Here is a 21430-nt window from a genome sequence, read left to right as displayed (position 1 = left end):
GGATTTCATTTTCGATCTCTTGCAGACACAGAGTGGGCACGATGGTATCTGGAGTGTTATTGACAGATTTAGCAAGCAAGCTCATTGCATTCCAGTGAAGAAAAAAGTCAAGCCGGATCATTTAGTTCATTGCCCAGATATTCAGATTACATGGCATGCCTGAGACAATAGTCTCTGATAGAGATCCCCGATTGACGAGCTTGTTTTGGACGACTATTTGGAGAACATTGGCACAGGGTTGCAGTTCTCGTCATCTTTCCACCCGCAGACAGATTGGCAATCTGAGATTGCAAATTCAGTTGTACTGGATTTATTGAAGTCTCACGTTTTCGATCAAAAGACTCAATGGGAAAGTTTTTGCCTTTGCTGGGATTTGCCTACAATAACACGATCCACTCTTCGACGAGAAAGGCGCCATTTGAGATTATTGAAGGTGCTACGAAGGTTCCACCTTTCCTAAGCACGAAAGATAAGATTTTTGAAGGCGACCAATACACAAGGGACTTGGACACTGCTTTTGCCAAGGTCTAGGAGGCTTTAACAAAATCTCAAGAACGATACAAGAAGGTGGCAGATTGACACTGTCGCGATTTGAAATTAAAGGAAGACGATTGGGTGCTCTTATGATTTGAGAAGGCACGCCTGAGAAAGAAAAAGGGAAAGGAGCGGCTTTTTCCAAAGCTTAGCATGAGATACTAAGGATCTTTTCAGATAAAAGAAAAGATAAACGATGCCTCCTTTAGACTGAAGCTGCCCGATACAGAGGCTGAATTTAAAATATTACTTGAGAATGAAGAACTTCATATGTTCGAACAAATGAGAATGATATAGGATCCCCCCTTTTATTTTATATGATATATGGGCACTTTACAATGCATATGGGACAATTTCCATTTGCTCTCCTCCTCTAGAGGTTTTTCTTTTAGGCATCACATTTTCTGCACTAGTGAAATATTTGAAGCACCAATGGAAGCGTCTATGAATAGAGGTTGGGCCAACTTGGAAGTTGCTATTTGAGGTCACACAAAAATTTGTTAGAGAAGTTGATGGTAGCTACATGAAAAATGAGACTCTCTCACGCTTCCAAATGCATAAGCAAAATATTATCATGTATTGAGAGATCCTCATGCACATATATCGTTGTTTCAACAAGTCAAGGCAGACCAAGTGCATGACTTCCACACACAATATGAGTATTTGGTTTTAGCATTGGAGGGTACAGCCTTGACATGGTTCTAGCTATTGAATCAAAATGACTCCTCTCTCTCTCTCTCTCTCTCTCTCTCTCTCTCTCTCTAAAACCAAGGTTATGGTGTTTAACACCACATCACAGTGGATCAGGAGATCAGCACCGACTTTCACATATGGTCAAGAGATTGTAGAGTATATAGTTGCATACACTTACCTTGGGGTTGGCTTTACTGGGTTGAGGTTTTCTTTGGGGAGAGTAGCAGAGACTGGATTGACTAGAGCTTATGTTGCCTTGGGAGGCTTGAAGAGGATGTGTTCGCAGGTTCAGTTCCTGGAACCTCGGACAAAGTTATGGCTCTTTGATACTTTAGCAGCCTTAGCTATGTTGTATGGAGTGCAGATATGGAGACCTTATGTAGGCCAAGATAATTGAAGACACCCAAAGGGGCCCTTGGTATCTATGATTTCTCGATTGATCAGAGCCAAGGCTTCCGTACCCCACGCTATCATTCGAGCAGAGCTAGCTGCCCCTCCTGCGGAGATTGAGGCGCTTACTAGATTGTGCACAGCTTGTGGGATACTACTAGAGACAGATATGCTAGACTGGCCCTTGAGTCTTCCAGACAGTTAGCTCTTTAGGGGGACACTTCATACTGGTATGCACAGTTGACATCATGGTTTCAGATGCATGGCTTCACCATGGACAGGCTGCCCCCTTTCCAGTACTCTCTTCAGACACCCTCGATGTCTGTTACACGGGTGGAGATTACTAGTCATTCGTTAGTATCTGATCCAGCTGGATACTAGGAGGACATGGATAGAGCCGCCACAGGAGTTGGGCATGAAGATGGCTTTCTATAGAGAGCATCTTCTCCACCTCACATGAGATGGGTTTGTGATTCGACCCAGCTACATGGACACACATATGTCTCATTGTTTGCGGTGTGCCATTGGTCAAATACGCACATCCTCACATCAGCCGGAGATTGAGACTGGTGGATTTAGAAGGGATACCAGTAGATAGTAGGATATGCCGCTTATGCCAGCTAGATCTCGAGACATAGCTACATTACATATGTCATTGCATTGTGTACTATGAGATTCGGGGATGTTTCCACTGCTTATTCAAAGAGGGTTTCGGTCCTTTCTCAAGTGCCATGAGTTATGAGGATCAGAGATGTCTTGGGCTATATCTACTAGAGTTACACAGATATAGACACTTTACTAGGGAGAGCTAGAGAGAGACAATCCCAGAGAGAGATTACAGATTTCTTTTCACTAGATATGGGACAGCTAGAGGAGCAGCCATCACTGCAGAGCTCGGCCCACACTCATTCGACTACTACCGGCACTCTCATTGATCGAGCACTGGAGCTACGGAGATCCGGACGACCACGATTGAGGAGAGGGGCTACACAGCATCGACGGAGACTACAGCAAAGGATTCGAGCCATACTCTCTTGACATCCAGAGTGCAGATGAGGATGGATTCTAGTAGTAGTATTATTTTTGTTCTAGTTCTTTTGTGCCCGGACATGGTATCAGATTCACTATTTTGTAACAGATTGGTCCCATAGGTCATTTGGGCCTTTTGAAGACGTTAGTATAACATTTCATTTCATTTCTCTCTCTCTCCCCCCCCCACCCCCCAATTCAAGTTAGTTCAGTTGTTTGCAGTTTTCTCACGTGTCTTACTGTAGATCTATGGCTTGGGGTACCCAAGTCTATTGCAAAATCATAGGTTGTGAATACACCGAGTAGAGGAAGTGGGTGCCTCTACAAAAAGGTATGGCACAGTGAGGGGGCCCATGAAGTAGACCATTAGCATTGCATCGGCAAATCCTTTGCTATCGCCTTATGATCTACAAAGTTTCACGCGTGTGATCACCAATTGTGTAACCAACACCATGGGAGTATGACCTCTTCAAGAAATGAAGGAATTACACAAGAAGGTTACACAACTCACAGCAAATCTAATAAATGTTGGCACTAAACCTAGGTCTCGGACACCCACACGAGGCATAAAATTGGATGGTTGAAGCCCTGTCAATCAAGCACCAAAATCACTCCCGCAATCAAAAGGCATTCAGCCTATCAATGGATGTACCTCTTTCATTATGAATTAATGCTTTTTCCTATGAGTTCACCCCATTGCAGCTAAAGAACAGAGCTACAAAGCTAGTTAAAGTTTGAGAGGCAAGTAAGATTGTTCATTGAGCACTATAGAGAGGAGGGAAAGTAGATTTAGAATCCACCACCGAGTCCATCATTACCATAGGATTATCCTTCACAATTTTACGTAAGGTCATTTTGTTGTAAATGGACCCGTCTTATGAGTCATAGGACGGGTTCCAGAAGCTAGCGTTTTTTATTTTCTTTTTATGCTAGTATGGCAAGATACGTAGCGTGGTAACCATCAAATGTACTGATTTGTTCTATAGGCTGACTCTGGCCTGGAGGTTATATTAACTTTCTTCCTTGTTTTTTTTCTCTTTGTTGCTCTGCAGCAGGCCGTTAATTCTCTTTCTTTCTTTCTTTTTTTCTTCTGGTTGATGATAAGCAGTGGACAAGGGAGTTCAAGTTTCCCCATGCAGTTTGGGCAGTTGGTCGTGGCTTGCTAGGGGCTCTTCTTCCTGATTTTGATATATTGGAAAATATCTGGCTTGACCAAGGGTCATGGGAGGTAAAGACTTTTATTTTAACTCTTGAAACAGTGGTACTTCCAATAGACGGCAGGAGGCTAATGGCTGATTTTCATGGGTAGCTTTAATAAAGCTAATTTGTCCAGATATGAAATTTACTAGCTCTTTCTCACGTGTATGGGACTTGTTTAATTGCAGGGCATTGGTTTTACAAGGTTTACAAAAAGGAGAGAAGGGGGATATGAAGAGACTTCAACTTTGACAAGAACATACTATGAAAAGAAGCTGGTCCATTGTTTTGGTTCAAGTGTTGCTGCAAAACTGCTTTTACCGTTCGGGAAAAGTAACGATCTGTCTAATCACGAACTTCGAGAGGCAGAAAAGGTGAGAATTTTGACGAAAAATTACTGCTTCAGATCCTTCTGGTTTCATTGTAGACTTCAGCTGTTTAGCCTTCATTTTTACTATCTTTTATACAAGGTAAACCATGTGAGGTTTCCTTCTTTGTTCTTGACTTGTAGATTGCTACCAGAATGGTCCTGGAGTTAGGATGGGGACCTGATAATGGCCAAACTATATACTATTCTCCGACTGGAGTAAGTATTGAGGTTCTGTTGTTTTGCTAATTTCATCGTTTTATTTTGGGTCAAGAGCCACTACATTGTAGAAGAAAAGCTGGTCAAAAAGGTTCTGTTGAAACAAAAAAAGCCATTAAATGTGTTTTTAGAATTGGATTTGATACAAGTACAGCCTTCCCAACTGCTGCTAATGTCATTGTCCTCCTAGGCGCTAGTAATTATAAGAGATGGCATCAATTCACCTTAGGCCCCCTACCGTTATATTCAAGATAGGGTCTAAGTCCTCTGTTCTTGCCAAACCGGTTTTGATTAATCTCTAGATGGCTCTCTTAACGTTTTTTTATCATGTAAACGAAGCGAATTACTCCAAAAACAGAAAGTGATTATATTGTGGCGACGTATGAATTGCTCCTCTAGCTCTAGCTTTTGATGGAATAATCTTGTCAGGGAGGCATTGTGATATTGTACAGCCTTAAAACTGTGATCGTTTTCACTAATAGCAAGATATGATACTGCTCTGATGTCGTCCCATTGCCCAAGTCTTTTTTTACAAATGCTACGTACCTATTACGTACCTGAAAGGTGGTTCAGTACAGTAGTATGTTCTGTTCGTACCTAAAACATGCTGTACACTACGTACCTTTCCACCTTGGTTCGAGGTTCCTGAAACTGAACTTAGGTACGCATCCTCTCCAGTCTCCCTAATGCTGCGTAAGCTCCGGTCAGTCTCGTCTCTGCTGCTCTCCTCAAGGAGAATACTGGGCCACTGAAGACCACCCCAAGATAGGTATATGCATCTGTATACTCCACTGTCTCTCGACCATACGTAAAGGTGGGAGCTGACCTCCTAACCCAATGTGCTGTGGTGTTAAACACTATTACCTTGGTCTTACCAAGGTTCACTGACATTCCACTATCCTGGGCAAACGCCTGTAATGCATCCAAATGACGCTGCATCCCTTTTGGAGAATCTGAAATCAGCAAAATATGTCCGTTGAGCACCTCTATCCCCCGCTCGCTCTACTTAGTCTGAAAACTCATCCACATACATCCCAAAAAGAGTCCGAGAAAGGGGGCATCCCTGCTTCACCCCAATAGTGGAGTGGACCATATCAAACATGCCCTCAGTAGTGCGTGCTCGGCCCACCACTGCCCTATATAAAGCCAAGATCCCCCAAATCAGCTCTGTGGGCACACCCATGTCCTATAGTCTATGTATAAGTCAGGCTCTCGGCACTGTGTCAAAAGCTTTGTGGAAATATATAAAGCTACAATAGATCCTCTTGCCATGGTGTGTACCCTCCTCAATGCTAGCTCTGAGTGTCAAAATATGGTCAAGAGTAGAAAAAAACCCCTCGTGAAGTTTGCCTACCGTGATGCTCGTATGCCCTCTCTCCTTGTACGATAGATCTTTAATGTCTCTTGGGATAGTTTCCTACGACGTTAAAATTATCTTCTCTTCTTCTTCTTCTTCTTCTTCTCTCTGCCCATCTTCTCAACTCTCGCTCAAGAATAGATGCATATAGCCTAGCCAATGTGTGACAAATCATGATTGTGCGATAATTCCCAGGAATCATGGGATCCTTGACTTGAAGATAGGCACAATCGTGGACATACTCCAAGTCTCAGGAAAACCCTCATACATGGCTCGATTAAACATCATAGCAAGCTCTGCAAGAATATCTATGGTATGGATGAAATGCTATGCTACTAGACCATCATGATCATGTGCTCTCCCTGTCTTCATCTTGTCAATGGCTTTCCTTACCCTCTCTGCAGTAAAGAAAGTACACGTCTTTGGGCATGTCTTTGGTGGGTCCGGCAAAGGTGGCTGCCATTATGCTGTGTAGAGAGTTGTGGCATATTCCCCCCATGTCTCTGTGGAGGTGAGGGGTGGTGGTGGTGGTGAATGCTCCTGAAATAGCCTCCATGCCTTGCCTGAGTCCCGACTCATAAATAGCTGATACAAATCCCGCTCTAACTGAGATATATAAGCCCTCTTCTCTCATTGCCCTAGGCGGAAGATAATCCGCGACTGTTTGTGTGTAGTAATACCCATGAGAACCTCCCTCTGTAGTCTAATCCTCGTCTCTCTACATTCCTCATCATACCAGCTGTTTTGGGGCATGCTCCTAGATCGTCTCCATGTAGGCTGATTGTGGGGTTATGCCTCTGATGTTGCATCATGGAGCGTCTATGTCAGTTTCTGAGTGAGCTCATCTAGTGGCCGTCTTGGCTCTTGAGTGCGTAGCTCTTGCCTGTATATCTCATTAGTGGCCGTCTTGGCTCTTGAGTGCGTAGCTCTTGCCTGTATATCTCATCAATGTACACGGAATCAGTCTCCCTCATGAAGGTATACCGAGTGTGTGTGCCACTGTGTGGAGACCTCTCCTAATGGAGCTATGTTGAACTGAAACATGAGAGTGAAAGACAAGATAACATGATCAACTGCTACTCCAACTGGCCTAGTGCCCACCATGAAATCCTGAAAAAATGGAATGAGCTTGGCTGAGCCTTATCATAATCCACTCACTGTACTTGCCCCATGTCGATGTGGAAAACATGTAAAACCTCCTGCTGTAGGAAATCTTTGTAGGCCATTCAAAATGGCCAATCCATGTGCATTCCGCATGTCTATCCATTTGTGGATGATAGGCCGAAGAGAAGTTTAGCCTTGTTCCTAAATTTGAAAATGAAATTGCGAAAGGAAATTTGCCCACCTCATTTGTTTGTCGGAGAGCTTGGTCTGCGTCATGAAGTACTTAAGACTTTGGTGATCCGTTCGCAGAATGAAAGGAGTCCCCAATAAATAGTGCTTCCATGAGTCTAAGGCATGTAGAACTGCAAGGAGTTCCTTTTCATATATGCCTAGAGCTTGCTCAACAGGGTCGAGCCTTCGTCTTTCGTAGCCTATGGCGTGCCCTTCTTGGAGCAAAACAGCTCCAAGGCAATCACCACAAGCATCACATTTGACCTCAAATGGTTTTGAGAGATCCGGTAGTGTAAGCACAGGTTGAGAGATAAGCTTTTCTTTAAGCTTTTCGAAAGCATTGTTCTCCTTAGCAGACCATGTATACCTAACGCTTTTCTTTGTTAGGTCATGTAATGGTCCCGCAATTTGTGAGAACTTTTCTATGAAGCGTCTATAGTATGCACTCACCTGTTCTGGCCTGATTTCGGCAGCATAACTGTACTAGGACGCTTCACAGTCAGTATCCCTGCGCAATAGGTGACTTTCCCGACGCATACGGACACTTTGCAAAACCCGGCGAGAATCTGCAGCATGCTGAATTCTCTGTTGAAAATGTGCTAGTTCACCTGTATAGCGGACCCCTCGTGTCCTCGAACCTTCTGGGGGTATTAGGGTCCGTTTAGGGCCGAAACCCTAAACCTGCAAAAATACACAGAAGGCTGTAAATCCCTGTTTTGGGCTCCGTTTCGCGTGCCGGTCGCATCTATCGCAAGACCTGGAGCTCCCGAACCTGTAGGGCTACTTGCCCTTTGAATCGGACGAGATTTCTGAAGTGAAACCTCTCTGAATTCGCCTGTACCTGCGGGGGATTAGCCGCTAGCTAATCCAGCACCTGTGCAAGAGGCTCTTGGCTCGGCAATCGTGCATGAACCCACATAACTGTACATTGGTCAAATGAAAAGCCCACGAGTGGGGCATAACATACTGCTTGTAGGGGAGAGAGAGAGCAGTGTGTAGTGTGCAGGGCATCACTCCTAGCACCACACTGTACATAATACTTGGCCATACTCAGTGTGCTCCCCATCTCTTTAACATCTAGCTCCCTAATCATCTCCTTTGAAGTATCATACAATATTGTCTGGTGATGGGCATTCCTAGCATTGAAGTCCCCTAGGATGATAATGTCACCATCCTTGGAAACTCCCATATGTCATCATCTAGAATAGCGAAGGGGGACTGTCCCCTAGGTGATCCATACACTGACGTATTAGGAGGGAAATAACATATAGCAATGTAAAGGTATCTGCTTGTCTTTGCCCTCAGTCTCACCCACATGTATCTAGCATGCTCATCCCTGCGGGCTATATGCAGCAATGGCTGCAGCTCTTTCCTAAATAAAAGTGCCACTCCTCTTGACCCTCGTCCTCAATGCTCCGATTGAGTATCTTGCCTGTTAGTATAGAAAGAGAGATGAAATGAAATGTTATATTAACGTCTCCAAAAGACCAAAATGACCTATGAGACAAAACTGTTACAAAATTATGAATCTGATACCATGTCTGGGTACAAAAAGACTAGAACAAAAATAATACTACTACTAGAATCCATCCTCATCTGCACTCTGGATGTCGAGAGAGTATGGCTCGAATCCTTTGCTTGAGTCTCCCTCGATGCTGTGTAGCCCCTCTCCTCAATCGTGGCTGTGTGGATCGCCGTAGATCCAGTGCTCGGTTGATGAGAGTGCCGGTAGTGGTCGAATGAGTGTGGGCCAAGCTCTGCTGTGATGGCTGCTCCTCTGTCTCTCTCATATCTGTCTCTGGCACTGTCTCTCTCTAGCTCTCCCCAGTAAAGTGTCCATATCTGTGTAACTCAAGTAGATATAGCCCAAGACATCTCTGATCCTCATAACTCATGACCTTAGAGAAAGGACCAAAACCCCCTCTGAATAAGCAGTGGAAACGGCCCCTAATCTCATAGTACACTGTGCAATGACATATGTAATGTAGCTCTGTCTCTGGCTCTAGCTCGCATAAGCAGCACATCCTGTTGTCTGTTGGTATCCCTCTGAATCTACTTGTCTCAATCTCCAGCTAATATGAGGATGTGCATATGTGACCATTGGCACAACGCAAACCAGGAGACATATGTGTATCCACGTAGCTGGGAAACAGCCGGTCCATGGTGAAACCATGCCTGTGGAACCATGATGTCATTTGTGCCTACTAGCATGAATTGTCCCCCTGAAGAGCTAACTGTCTTGAAGACTCAAGGGCCAGTCTAGCATATCAGTCTCTAGTAGTATCCCACAAGCTGTGCATGAAGGAGACTGATTTGGTAAGAGCCTCAATCTGCATTAGGGGGGGGGCAGCTATCTCTGCTCAAATGATAGCGTGGGGTACGGAGGCCTTTGCTTTGATCTGTCGAGAGATTATCGATACCAAGGGCCTCTCCATACGTCTCCAATCATCTTGGCATACAGAAGGTCCCCATATCTGCACCATATACAACATAGCTGAGGCTACTAAAGTATCAAACAGCCATAACTTTGTCCGAGGTTCCTGGAACTAAATCTATGAACACATCCTCTCCAAGCCTCCCAACGCCGCATAAGCTCTAGTCAGTCTAGTCTCTGCTGCTCTCCCCAAAGAAAACCTCGGCCCAGTGAAGACAACCCCAAGGTAAGTGTTTGGATCTGTATACTCTACAATCTCCTGACCATAAGTGAAAGTTGGTGCTGATCTCCTGATCCACTGTGGTGTGGTGTTAAACACCATAACCTTGGTTTTACCAAGGTTTACAGACAATCCACTATCCTTTGCAAAACAGTGTAATGCATCCAATCGTCGCTGCATACCCTCTGGTGATTCAGAGATCAACACAATATCATCAGCATATAACAACAATGGGATCCTCGTCCTTACCAGCTGGGCACCTCTATCACCCTCTCTGTCAATGTAATCAGACACCTCATCAACATACATACCAAATAGAGTAGGAGACAATGGGCAACCGTGTTTCACCCCAATGGTGGAGTGAACTAAATCAGATATCCCCTCAGGGGTGCGTACATGTCCCATCACTGATTTGTATAGAGACATAATCCCCCAAATCAACACTATGGGCACCCCCATCTCCTGTAGGATGCGCATCAATCGAGCTCTCGGTACCATGTCAAATGCTTTGCGGAAATTCACAAAGCTACAATAAATCCGTCTCACATGTGACCTGCCCTCCTCAATGATGGCTCTGAGTGTCAGAATATGATCAAGAGTGGAGAAACCCCTCCATAAACCGGCTTGGCCCTATGCTCGTACACCCTCACCCTTTGCCCAATTACACTCAAGCTTTCAAGGGCCAAGGCTCAAGCTCTACCCTCTGAGTCTCGACTCTCAAGCTATGGCCTCTTTCAATCTCTCAAGTCTACATAGTACAAGCTCTCTCTCTCTCTCTCTCTCTCTCTCTCTCTCTCTCTCTCTCTCTCTCTCTCTCTCTCTCTCTCTCTCTCTCTCTCTCGGATAGCGGCGTGGAATTGTAATGGATCATATAGGCTAGATGTAGGTGCCTGTGAAGACAGCTTTAGGGATAGAGACATAGTTTTCTATGCAGAGACACACCGGATACCGGGACAGCTTATGTCACATGTGAAGGGTTATTTATGGGAAACAGCTGGTCGACCAGACAAGAGATCTCTATGGGGTAGCCGGGGTTTAGGAGGAGTAGCAGTCTTATTCAAAGAGGAGCTGAAACCACTACTACAGATTATCAGGAAAGATGAGCAAGCAAGGTATATGTGGGTGAGAATGAGAGCCGAGACAGGTAGATTTCTATATATCGCTATATGCTACTTCCCTCCAAGTACATCAGTCTACTCCTCACCTAAAGGGCAGTCCCCTTTCTCCATATTGAATAATGACATATGGGAGTTCTCTAGAGATGGAGACATCGTTCTCTTAGGAGGCTTTAATGCCAGAACGGCCAACTCTCAAGCAGTATTCTATGATACTTCTGAGGAAATGCTTAGAGAAGTGGATTTATCAGAGAGGGGGCTCACTAGAAACTCAAAGGATAAAGAACACACTGAATATGAGAGACATCTCATGGAGATGGCAACTATACATGGTTTGGCCATACTTAATGGTCTAGAGAATTTCCCTTTATCTGGGGGATTCACATGCTTCCCGCACAGGCATGGGGCCAGTACAGTGGATTATGTCATGACTTCACCAAGCTTTATTTCTAGTATTGAGGACTTTAAGGTGGGACCCAGACCGGTTGGGATTGCAGTGGATCATGCTCTCTTGACCCTATCAATCTCCTTCCAATACAATGCCTCTCAAGCACAAAGGAAGAAGACACACACAAGATATATTTTCACGCTAGAGACCGATTTAGTCTATGTGGAAAAGATCTATAATAGGATGTGGGCAGCCGAGCCAGTATATACTGTAGAGGAGATTACTTCTCAGTTAACAGAGATACTACATGGAGCAGCACAAGAGGCATACCCACATACTCAACCTGATCAGAAGAGAGGATCTGGGAACATGCCTCAAAACAGTTGGTATGACGAGGAATGCAGAGAGACGAGAACCCAGGTCCAGAAAGAGCTTACACTCGGGATCATCACATATAAGCAGTCTCGGATTGCTCTTCGGCGTATAGTACGTCGCAAGAAAAGGGCATTCTTAGCCAAACTGGAGAAGGATTTATATCAGGTCTTCTTGAGTCAGGACTCACATGAGGCCTGGCGTTTATTTCACGAGCACTCACCGCCTCCGACGATTACTTCTCCTGAGATTTGGGGTCAATATGTAACATCATTATATATGGTATCTGGACAACCTCCATTACCAGATCCGCTAGAGCCATGCCCTGCTACTAGTACTTTCTTTACTACGGAAATGGTGAAAAAAGCCGTTGATAAGATGAAGACAAGAAGAGCATATGATCATGATGGTTTAGTAGTAGAACATCTGATCCATGCCAGGGATCTACTTTCAGAAGTCCTTGCTCGTGTGTTTGATCGGGTCATGTGTGAAGGATTACGTGAATCTTGGAAATTATCTACTATCGTACCTATTTTCAAATCAGGGGATCCTATGATAGCCGGGAACTACCATACCATTATGGTAGGTCACACATTGACCCGACTGTACGCATCCATTCTTGAACAAAAATTGAGTAGATGGGCAGAGAATGAGGGCATAAGGGCAACGGGACAAGCTGGATTCAGGAGGGGTTATTCCACTTTAGATCATATTCTTACGCTCAGAGCCATTATTAAGGAAGGAAGAGCAAGCGGGAGAAGGATGTATTGTTGCTTTGTGGATTTTCGGAAAGCTTTTGATACGGTACCAAGGGCCAGATTGATGCGCAGGATGCAAGAGTTAGGGGTCCCCAAAGAGATTATTTGGGGGATCATGGCCTTATACGGGTCAGTAACTGGTTATGTACGTACTCCAGACGGGGATTCCGACATTGTTCATTCCACCGTTGGAGTAAAGCAAGGATGCCCACTGTCCCCTACTTTATTTGGTATGTACATAGATGAGGTATCAGATTACATTGATAGAGAGGGTGACAAAGGTGCTCAATTTGCAGGGTCATGGATCCCTTTGTTGTTGTATGCAGATGATATTGTATTGATAGCAGAATCACCAGATGGAATGCAGAGGCAGCTAGATGCATTACATAAATTCGCGGAGGACAGTGGATTGTCGGCAAACTTGGGTAAAACCAAAGTTATGGTGTTTAACACCACACCGCAATGGGTTAGGAGATCGGCATCTACATTTGCATATGGCCAGGATAGAGTAGAGTACACAGATGCATACACATACCTTGGTGTGGTATTTGCAGGACCGAAGTTTACTCTTAAGAAAGCAGCGGATGCTAGATCGTCTAGAGCCTCGGCGGCCTTGGGAGGGTTGGAGAGGATGTGTTCACAAGTGCAGTTTCAAGAACCACGAACAAAACTTTGGCTCTTTGATACTGTGGTGGCTTCGGCTATGCTTTATGGGGTCCAGATTTAGGGACCATCTGTGGATCAGGATAATTGGAAGTCAATGGAGAGACCTTTGGTATCTATGATTTCCCGAATGATTAGAGCCAAGGCCTCCGTACCACACGCGATTACCCGAGCGGAACTAGCTGCCCCTCCGATAGAATTGAAGCTCTTACCAGATCAGTGTCCTTTATACATGGTTTGTGGGATACAAATAATTGCCGATATACTAGATTGGCCCTCGAATCCTCTCGACAATTAGCAATGAAAGGGGATACGTCATGCTGGTATGCGCAACTGTCCTCGTGGTTTCAGAGACACGCGTTCAGTATGGAAAGATTACCCCCCTTCCAATACTCTCTTGAGGCTCCATCACTGGCAATTACACGAACTGAGATTAATAAAATCATCCGTCAGGATCTTATACAGTTGGATACTAAGAGGACATGGGTAGACCCTACACAAGAATTGGGCACGAAGATGGCCGACTACAAAGAAAACTTCCTACATCTATCTGAAGATGGATTTGTGATTCGCCTGAGCTACATGGATACTACCTGTCTCATGGTTTGAGATGTGCTATTGGTCAGATTCGTACATCCTCACACCAACTGGAAATTGAATTTGGTAGATTTAGGGGAATCCCACCTGAGAGCAGAATTTGCAAGTTATGCGGAATGGAGCCGGAGATAGAATTACACTACATATGCCATTGCACCGTATACTATGAGATACGTGGGCGTTTCCATTGCCTATTTAAAGAAGGCTTTGGACCTCTAGATAGAGTCATGCAATACCAAGATCAAAGATGCTTAGGCTTGTACCTACTGGAACTACATCGGCACAGGGATAATCTAATGAGAAGACAAAGAGCACTACAGCCTTAGAGGCAGATCACAGATTTCTTCGGATCGAGAGAAGCAGGAGCGGAAGGAGAAGCAAGAGGCCAGCAGCCAGCACAAAGGAGTACCCACATTCATACCAAAGGCACCCTCATTGACAGGGCGATTGAGCTTAGGAAATCGAGACGACCACGACCGAGATGCAGAAGCACACTTCACCGGAGGAGACTACAACAAAGGATTAGAAGCATTCTAGCCATACACCCAGAATGCTCCTAAGACTTTAATTAATACTTTGTATTTAGTTTTTCACATTTATTTTCACACTATCACACTTTTCACACTTAGTACTTTAGTACTAAGGTACCCAGACATTGTAACAGATTCACCACTTTTGTATCAGGTTGGTCTCATAGGTTATTCTGGCCTTTTGAAGACGTTAATATAACATTTCATTTCATTTCTCTCTCTCTCTCTCTCTCTCTCTCTCTCTCTCTCTCTCTCTCTCTCTCTCTCTCTCTCTCTCTCTCTCTCTCTCTAAAGAAAGAGGAAGAGATCGCGTCACTAAAGAAAGAGCTCGCCGAAGCACGATCAAGAAACACACTGGAAGAGGGCGAAGTGCAGGAAGTAATGCTGGAGATTAGAGCGGCAAGGGAAAAAGGCAAGATCGCTTTTTACCGAGACGGAAAAGTGGTAATACTAGAACGACGCTCCACATGACGGTGCGAGACTTATGGGACCACACTCAAAGTAGCTGCCTGGAATTGCAATGGATCTATGCGTCTTGATGTGGGTGCCTTTGAGGATAGCTTTATTGGAAGAGACATCATCTTTTACTCTGAGACACACCAGGCCCCAGGGCATTCCATGCCTCACATCAGTGGATACAGGTGGGAGATAGCCTACAGACAGGAGACACGCTCAGAGCACAGAGGGCGGGGCTCGGGGGGAGTGGTAGTGTTATTTAGAGAGGATCTGCAGCCACTGATACATATAGCTCGCAGGGACGAGCAGGCTAGGTACATGTGGGTGAGACTGAAAGCAGAGACAGGCAGATACCTTTATCTAGCTATTTGCTACTTTCCCCCGAGTACATCAGTTTATGCATCACCCAAAGGACAGTCCCCTTTCTCTATTTTGGATGATGACATATGGGAGTTCTCTAAGGACGGTGACATTATCATCCTAGGGGACTTCAATGCCAGGACTGCCCATCACCAGGGAGTGTTTTATGATACTTTAGAGGAGATGCTAAGAGAGCTAGATGTTGTAGAGACGAGCCTTTCCAGACTATCACACGATGTGGAATGTACTGAGTATGGGCGACACTTGATAGACATGGGCACTGCACATGGATTGGCCATCTTGAACGGCCTATAGAGATTTCCTGCTTCGGGAGGTTTTACATGCTTCCCACACAGACATGGAGCCAGCACAGTAGACTATGTCATGGCACAACCGAATCTCATCTCTAGTATCCAGGATCTCACAGTTGAGCCCAGACCGATCGGGGTGGCAATGGATCATGCTCTGGTGTCGATGACCATCTCCTTCCAGTTCAGTGTAGCACACAGGCCACGAGTAGCAGCCCCTACTCGCTACACATTCACACGGGAGACGGATTCTGTATACATGGACGGAATCTACAGACGCCTATGCACTGAGGACACGGGGGGACCTCTGGAAGAGTTAACTACTATACTGACACAGACATTACATGAGGCAGCAGCAGAAGCATACCCACACACCTAGCCTGAGCATAGCGGCCGATCAGGGAGCATGCCTCAGAACAGCTAGTACGATGAGGAGTGCCGCCAGACTAGAGCCAGACTTAAGAGGGAGGTGCTGTTGGGGGACGTCACTCACAGACAGTCACAGATTGACTTCCGACGCCTGGTGTGGCGGAAGAAGAGGGCTTTTTTGGCTCGACTCGAGCAGGATCTATATCAGCTATTCTTGAGTCAGGACTCGCGTGAGGCGTGGCCGCTCTTTCATGAGCAGTCCCCCCCCCCCCTTGCTATTTCCTCCACAGAGACATGGGGGCAATACGCATCATCTTTGTACATAGTACCTGGACAGCCGGCCCTTCCCAACCCCCCCGATCCATGCCCACACGCATGTGTCTTTTTCACCGCTGAGATGGTGAAGAAAGCTATTGACAAGATGAAGACTGGGAGAGCATATGATCATGATGGCCTAGTCGCTGAGCATTTCATGCATGCCAAAGACCTACTAGCAGAGCTTCTAGCAGTTATGTTTAATCGGGCCATGTGTGAGGGCCTACCAGACTCTTGGAGCCTATCTACGATTGTACCTATCTTCAAATCAGGAGACCCCATGGAGCCTCGGAATTATCGCACTATTATGATTGGGCACACACTGGCACGGTTGTATGCATCCATTCTGGAGCAACAGCTGAGTAGATGGGCAGAGAGGGAAGGGATACGTGCAACTGGGCAGGCAGAATTCAGGAGAGGCTTCTCTACTCTTGACCATATCCTAACACTCAGGGCCATCATCGAAGAAGGCAGATCTCATGGGAGACGGATCTATTGTAGCTATGTGGACTTCCGCAAAGCTTTTGACACGGTACCCAGAGCTAGACTGATGGGCAGACTACAGGAAATGGGAGTACCCACATAACTCATTTGGGGGATCATGGCATTGTACAGATCAGTAGTAGGGCATGTACGCACCTCGGAGGGACTTTCTACACCGGTTCACTCCACTATTGGGGTGAAGCAGGGCTGCCCGCTCTCTCCTACTCTTTTCGGTATGTATGTGGATGAGGTTCCTGACTACATTGACAACGATGGGGATAAAGGTTCTCAGTTGGTAGGGACATGGATTTCACTTTTGTTATATGCTGATGACATAGTGTTGATCTCTGAATCCCCAGAAGGAATGCAACGTCAATTGGATGCTTTGCATACGTTTGCCCACGAAAGTGGTTTGTCTGTCAACCTGGGTAAAACCAAGGTTATGGTGTTTAATACCACCCCACAGTGGATCAGGAGGTCAGCACCTACATTCACATACGGCAAGGAGACGGTGGAGTACACAGACGCTTACACTTACCTTGGAGTGGTTTTTAGCGGACCTGCATTCTCACTCAGAAGAGCAGCAGAGACTAGACTTACTAGAGCCCACGCAGCATTGGGTAGATTGGAGAGGATGTGTTCGCAGGTTCAGTTTCAAGAGGCCCAGACGAAGCTCTTGCTCTTTGACACCTTGGTGGCTTCAGCATTGCTATATGGGGCTGAGATATGGGGACCTTCACTGGATCACCACGGGAGGCCGGGTCGCTCAGACGGATGGGGGAACATGGAGAAACCTCTCGTCTCTATGATCTCGTGGCTCATTAGAGCCAAGGCATCAGTACCACGGGCCATTATCCAAGCAGAGCTAGCGGCCCCCCCACTAGTGGTAGAGGCGCTCACCAGATCAGTCTCCTTCATAAACCGCACATGGGAACTTCCCAGAGACAGATATGCTCGCATAGCACTTGAGTCCTCTCGACAGTTAGCCATACAAGGAGATACAACATGCTGGTATGGGGAGATGACATCATGGTTTCAGGCGCATGGGTTCAACATAGACAGGCTGCCACCATTCCAGTACTCATTGGATGCACAATCTCTCATTCTTACACAGTCGGAGATCACCAAGCTCATCCGCCAAGACCTGACCCAGCTAGACACCAGGAGGACATGGATACAACCAGCACAAGAACTGGGCACGAAGATGGCTTTCTACAGAGACCACCTTCTCCAGCTTATGAAGATGGTTTTGTGATGAGACCCAGATACATGGATACCCACCTATCTCATGGGATACGGTGTGCTATCGGCCAGTTACGCACATCGTCTCACCAGCTGCGGATTGAAACTGGGAGATACAGTGGAGTACCAGCAGAGGCCAGGACATGCCCCTTGTGTGACATGGAACCTGAGACAGAGCTGCATTATACATGCCGCTGCCCTGTCTACTACGAGATACGAGGCCGCTTCCATTGCTTGTTCAGAGAGGGTTTTGGACCACTCTCAAGAGTAATGGGATACGAAGATCAAAGATGCCTAGGTTTGTTCTTGCTCGAGCTGCGCACACACAGAGAGAGAGCCTGATGAATGGCGAGGCTAACCAGTCTCAAAGACGGATTACAGACTTCTTCAGAGCAGACACGGGACATCCGCAAGAGCCACTCCCACAGCAGAGCTTCCCCCCGTCTTACACCAGAGGCACACTAATTGACCGAGCGATTGAATTGGGGAAATCCAGGCGCCCACGACTGCGCAGGACTACACAGCATCGACGGAGGCTACGTCAAAAGATTCAGAGAATGCTGGCCAGGCATGCACGACGCTCGGTCAGACTACTAACCATGGAGGAAATTGATGAGATTCGCCAACGACCGATGCTAGATCTTTTGTGATTCAGCTATCCCAACTAGCCACCCTTTTTTGCTCAGTTTTCGGCTTAGCTCACATCGACCAATCTAGAATCCCATAATAGATATCTTTGTTTTGTACTATTGTTAGGTTATTTTGTTACTCTGACTTTGTATCAAATCCACCACCTTGTAACTTTCTGGTCTCATATGTCACTATGGCCTTTTGAAGACGTTAATATAACATTTCATTTCATTTCATTTCATTTCTCTCTCTCTCTCTCTCTCTCTCTCTCTCTCTCTCTCTCTCTCTCTCTCTCTCTCTCTCTCTCTCTCTCTCTCTCTCTCTCTGATATTGTACTAGATTCATCACTTGTAACTTTTTTGGTCTCATAGGTCACTTTGGCCTTTTGTAGACGTCAATATATCATTTCATTTCTCTCTCTCTCTCTCTCTCTCTCTCTCTCTCTCTCTCTCTCTCTCTCTCTCTCTCTCTCTCTCTCTCTCTCTCTATGGAGATTGAGGTGCTTACCAGATCAGTCTTCTTTGTGCAAAAGCTTGTGGGATACTACTAGAGACAAATATGCTAGACTGGCCCTTGAGTCTTCCAGACAGTTAGCTCTTCAGGGGGACACTTCATGCTGGTATGCATAGATGACATCATGGTTTCAGATGCATGGCTTCACCATGGACAGGCTTCCCCCTTTCCAGTACTCTCTTCAGACACCCTCGATGTCTCTTACACGGGTGGAGATTACTAGACTCATTCATCAGGACCTGATCCAGCTGGATACTAGGAGGACATAGATAGAGCCACCACAGGAGTTGGACAAGAAAATGGCTTTCTATAGAGAGCATCTTCTCCACCTCACAGGAGATGGGTTTGTGATTTGACCCAGCTACATGGATACACATATGTCTCATGGTTTGCGGTGGGCCATTGGTCAGATATGCACATCCTCACATCAGCTGGAGATTGAGAGTGGTACATTTAGAGGGATACCAGCAGACAACAGGATGTGCCGCTTATGCCAGCTAGAGCCAGAGACAGAGCTACATTACATATGTCATTGCACAGTGTACTATGAGATTCGAGGTCGTTTCCACTGCTTATTTAGAGAGGGTTTCGGTCCTTTCTCTATGGTCATGAGTTATGAGCATCAGAGATGTCTTGGGCTATATCTACTTGAGTTACACAGATATAGAGGCACTTTACTGGGGAGAGCTAGAGAGAGACAGTCCCAAAGACAAATTACAGATTTCTTTTCACTAGATATGGGACAGCCAGAGGAGCAGCCATCACTGCAGAGCTCGGCCCACACTGATTTGACCACTACCGGCATTCTCATCGATCGAGCACTGGAGCTACGGAGATCTAGACGGCCACAATTGAGGAGAGGGGCTACACAGCATCGACGGAGACTAGAGTAGAGGATTCGAGCCATACTCTCTTGACATCTAGAGTGCAGATGAGGATGGATTCTAGTAGTAGTAGTAGTATTTTTGTTCTAGTCTTTTTGTACCCAGACATGGTATCAGATTCACAATTTGGTAACAGTTTGGTCTCATAGGTCATTTTGGCCTTTTGAAATCGTTAATATAACATTTCATTTCATTTCATTTCTCTCAACTTTTAAGCTCTCCCTCTCCCCCTCTCTCTCCCTCTCAACTTTTTAAGCTCTCTTCCTCTCTCTTAGAGGCATACTGCTTGATCGGGCGATAGAGTTGGGGCGGTCCCGTCGCCCACGGATGAGGGGGCCCTCTCGACATCGACGCAGATTGCGACAGAGGATCCATACCATACTGGCACGACATAGGAGCCGTCCCGACAGAGTGCCTACCTTGGAGGACATTGAATCTCTATAGCCTTTTGGATATTGATGTATATGTATATGATGCCTCCACGGTCAGAGATCTCCATTGTATCAGCTCACCCTTTGTATCCCCTTTGTATCAGCTTTCACCCCACCCCACCCACTATTTTCTTTTCAGTACTTTGTACTTTTTGTACCCAGACCTGGTTTAGATTCACCACATGTAACCTTTTGGTCTCATAGGTCATTTTGGCCTTTTGAAGACGTTATACATTTCATTTCATCTCTCTCTCTCTCTCTCTCTCTCTCTCTCTCTCTCTCTCTCTCTCTCTCTCTCTCTCAAGTCTACACAACTAACGTTTGCCACAGTAAGGTTGAACAGTCTTCAAATCGAGTTTTTAATGAGTGTAAGAGTCAAAGGGCCTTACGACTACTGGTATTCAATTACACAGAGCAAAAAAATAGCATAATTTGGATGCTTTTAATGCCTCCCATTCCGCGACGTTCCTGTTTTGGATCCCTCACCATTCCCCCGTTCTGCGAGGATGGCGTAGCCATGCCCGTTCCGCGTTCCGGATAACTCTGGAATGATCTATGTGGTATTGAATCTTTGGCTCTCGTCATCCGAGAGATCATAGAAACTTCTCTCCATCCATTGGTGCTACCAGATCTGCCATGGTGATCCATTGAGGATCCCTATATCTGAACTTTGTGCGGCATAGCTGAAGCCACCATTGTCAAAAAGCAAGAGCTTTGTTTGAGGTTCCTGCAACTGAACCTGCGAACACATCCTCTGCAATCCCCCCAATGCCGCATAAGCTCTGGTCATTCTAGTCCCTACTGCTCTCCTAAATGAAAACAATGGCCCACTGAAGACTACCCCAAGGTAGGTGTATGCATCTGTATACTTCACTAACTCACGACCTTAGGTGAATGTGGGTGCTGACCTCAACCCACTATAGTGTGGTGTTAAACACCATAATCTTGGAGAGAGAGAGACAAGTAAGCCAATGTATGGCACTGACCCTCATGCAACTCTATTAAAGAAGAAGCCTTCAGTCAAAAATAGACACATCTTTAAAAATAACGTCATTGTAAGCCTTTATGCTGCCACTATCTTCAATTTCACTTCCCAAACTAATCTATCTATTTTTTATTTTTTGAAAAATTGTGGTGACCTACCTCCATTTAGGGGGAACCCATGCGCTACTATAAGGATACGTGGGGACAAAGAAAGGCTGCCAGCGTTTCAGAACATCCACCACCCTAATACCTATACG

At 45.7% G+C, this 21430-nt stretch overlaps 1 protein-coding gene across 2 annotated transcripts in view; it reads left to right on the top strand.

Moving 5' to 3' along the window:
• The window catches only part of LOC147430791 (putative inactive ATP-dependent zinc metalloprotease FTSHI 5, chloroplastic), a 122596-nt gene that overhangs the window by 97809 nt on the left and 3357 nt on the right, over window positions 1–21430 (top strand). For both annotated transcript variants that reach the window (XM_086493348.1, XM_086493347.1), the window contains exons 13-15: window positions 3755–3874; window positions 4032–4217; window positions 4355–4429. In XM_086493348.1, coding sequence (XP_086349474.1) covers window positions 3755–3874; window positions 4032–4217; window positions 4355–4429 — 381 coding nt within the window. The remainder of the gene's footprint in view (window positions 1–3754; window positions 3875–4031; window positions 4218–4354; window positions 4430–21430) is intronic.

Source organism: Adiantum capillus-veneris, chromosome 21 (assembly GCF_014529385.1).
Source record: "Adiantum capillus-veneris isolate H3 chromosome 21, ASM1452938v2, whole genome shotgun sequence".
Classification (NCBI taxonomy): domain Eukaryota; kingdom Viridiplantae; phylum Streptophyta; class Polypodiopsida; order Polypodiales; family Pteridaceae; genus Adiantum; species Adiantum capillus-veneris.
The sequence above is the reverse complement of the archived record's forward strand: the minus strand, read 5'-3'. Positions and strand labels throughout refer to the sequence as shown.